Here is a 2,540-nt window from a genome sequence, read left to right as displayed (position 1 = left end):
GGATATATGAAGATCTCATAATCTTCAAATCAAACACCCTCTTTGTTGTCTCAATAAATAGGCGAAACACTTGGTAGGCATGGACGATAATCATGATTAAGCTTTATCATAAAGCAATAGAACAGCAAGGTGACTCGGTTTCCAAAAAAAGAAAAGCACGAGGAGGAGACAAATCCTTTGGAAAATAAGAGTACCGTGCATTCTAGTAATACTCTTTCCGTTTCAAAATAAGTGTCTCAACTTAAATTCAATTTTGTTCCTCAACTTTTGTTTGTCAGAAACCCTCTGCGTCACAATGGGTGGACACGGATGGAGGGTGGCCTGTGCGGGGCCAGCTTTTGCCCGTTTTAGACAGTGGGACGGGGGATGACCTGTTCTATTTCAGGAAAGGGAGCACTCTGTAAGCAAAAGACGCCCCTTTATGCAAAAGGAACAGTATATAATTGTCAATAATGCACTACTGTATGTATAATCTTCTGCAACCACCATCTGAATGATGCATACAATTATTCATCGCAGTGGAGGTGGGTGGAGCACTGCTCGCCCCGGCCGGACTCGAACATGGTTAAAGAAGGATGTGAATGTGTCACACAAAACTCGTGGACAAATCAGACGCTTCCCCGTGACTTCTTGCCGATCCACATGCCGCCGCAGTCGAAGAAGGTGTGCGTCATCGGGGCCGGCATGGCCGGGCTGGCCGCGGCGCGCGAGCTGCGCCGGGAGGGCCACGAGGTGGCGGTGCTGGAGCAGAGCGGCGACGTCGGCGGGCAGTGGCTGTACGACCCCAGGACCGACGCCGCCGACCCGCTCGGCGCGGCGGCGCCGGCGAAGGTGCACAGCAGCATGTACGCCTCGCTCCGGCTCATCAGCCCCCGGCAGACCACGGGCTTCACCGACTTCCCCTTCTGCCCCAAGAGCGGCCGCGACGACCGCCGCTTCCCGGGCCACCGCGAGGTGCACCTGTACCTCAAGGACTTCTGCGCCGCGTTCGGGCTCATGGACGCCGTGAGGCTCAACACCAGGGTCCTGCGCGCCGTCATGACGCCGGCGCGTCGGTGGGCGGTGAGGTCCGTGGACCTCGGCGTCGGGGAGTGCGATGATCCCGACGGGAAGGAGTTGGACGCGTGCGTGGACGAGGTGTTCGACGCCGTCGTCGTCGCCACCGGCCACTACTCGCAGCCAAGATTGCCATGCATCAAAGGTAAGCAAAGCAATGCAAGCTCCACCCGTACTCCCATAGTCGTTTATGAAGAAGAAGATGTGCAGGCATGGAGACGTGGAGGGGGAGGCAGATGCACAGCCACTCGTACAGGGTGCCGGAGCCGTTCCGCGGCGAGGTGGTGGTGGTGGTCGGGTGCGGGGAGAGCGGCAAAGACATCGCCATGGAGATCCGCGGCGTGGCCAAGGAGGTGTACCTCGTCGCCGGGTCCACGGAGGCGGTCACCCCAGGCCTGTCCAAGGTGCTGGCCAAGCACAGCGCCGACCTCCATCTCCGACTTGAGGTACGTACACAAGCGATCTCTCTCCACCCATAGAAGAGAACGAAGGGAGCCGATCAACTAATATAATGCACCGTTCATCCCGGCCGGCCGGCAGGTGGAGCGTCTGTGCGAGGACGGGCGGGTGGCGTTCACGGACGGCGGCGGCGCCGGCTCCAGCTCCAGCGTCGCCGCCGACACCGTCATCTACTGCACGGGGTACAGCTACTCGTTCCCGTTCCTGGACACGGGCGGAGCCGTCGCCGTGGACGACAACCGCGTGGGCCCGCTGTTCGAGCACGTGTTCCCGCCGTCGCTGGCGCCGTCGCTCTCCTTCGTCGGCGTGCCGAGGAAGATCTTCGCGCCCCGGTTCTTCGAAGCCCAGGCCCGGTGGGTGGCGCAGGTGCTGTCCGGCAGGCGGGCGCTGCCGGCGGAGGAGGAGATGCTCCGGTCCGTGGAGGAGTTCTACCGCGCCAGGGAGGCCGCCGGCGTGCCCCGCAAGTACACCCACGAGATCGGCAGGCGGGAGATCACGGTACGTACCACGTAACCACGAGTGCATGGACCAAGCTGCCCGTGCTGGATCGATTCGCTGATCATCGTTGCTTTGATTGGCGGCGTGCATGCAGTACATGGACGATTTCGGGGAGAAGTACTGCGACTTCCCTCGCGTGGAGGGGTGGAAGTACGAGCTGCTGGGGTCGTCCGTGCGCGGCATGATTGAGAACCTCGAGACCTTCCGCGACGACTTCCAGGACAGCGACTCCGTCCGCGGGGCTATGGAGGAGTGGCATCTCTCTTGTGTGCAAAGCTCGCCGCCTAGTTGCTGCAGCTACACAGACGGCCGTCCCTGCCCAACTGGTCTCCATCAACAAGCACAATAATTACAAAATCACTATTCAAAAAGTATTCTTTGTAAAGACCACTCCTACATCCAGGATGGGACAAGTGTCGCACTGCATGTGCGAAGGGAGTTTTTCCTTTTTCCGGAGATGTGTTTTATTCAAAATGTTTTATCTCTCAAATTGTACGTCCAAATATCAAACATTTTTCACCGTTGGA

At 58.7% G+C, this 2,540-nt stretch overlaps 1 protein-coding gene across 1 annotated transcript; it reads left to right on the top strand.

Moving 5' to 3' along the window:
• The first annotated feature begins 508 nt into the window (after positions 1 to 508).
• LOC125554126 (flavin-containing monooxygenase FMO GS-OX-like 8) lies at positions 509 to 2,540 on the top strand. Its single transcript, XM_048717731.2, has 4 exons — positions 509 to 1,201; positions 1,267 to 1,502; positions 1,597 to 2,013; positions 2,108 to 2,540. The coding sequence occupies exons 1-4, from the start codon at positions 562 to 564 to the stop codon at positions 2,360 to 2,362; spliced, it is 1,548 nt and encodes a 515-aa protein (XP_048573688.1). The 5' UTR covers positions 509 to 561; the 3' UTR covers positions 2,363 to 2,540.

This window comes from Triticum urartu, chromosome 4A (genome assembly GCF_056163025.1).
Source record: "Triticum urartu cultivar PI428250 chromosome 4A, HENAU_Tu73, whole genome shotgun sequence".
Classification (NCBI taxonomy): Eukaryota; Viridiplantae; Streptophyta; class Magnoliopsida; order Poales; family Poaceae; genus Triticum; species Triticum urartu.
This window is presented reverse-complemented; position numbering and strand designations above follow the sequence as displayed.

Bases quoted from the DNA above. Each gene is read 5' to 3' on its own strand.
- LOC125554126 (XM_048717731.2), top strand. From the start codon at position 562: ATGGTTAAAGAAGGATGTGAATGTGTCACACAAAACTCGTGGACAAAT. The intron at 1,202-1,266 runs GTAAGCAAAGCA...GAAGATGTGCAG, and splicing joins AAGATTGCCATGCATCAAAG to GCATGGAGACGTGGAGGGGG. The intron at 1,503-1,596 runs GTACGTACACAA...GCCGGCCGGCAG, and splicing joins ACCTCCATCTCCGACTTGAG to GTGGAGCGTCTGTGCGAGGA.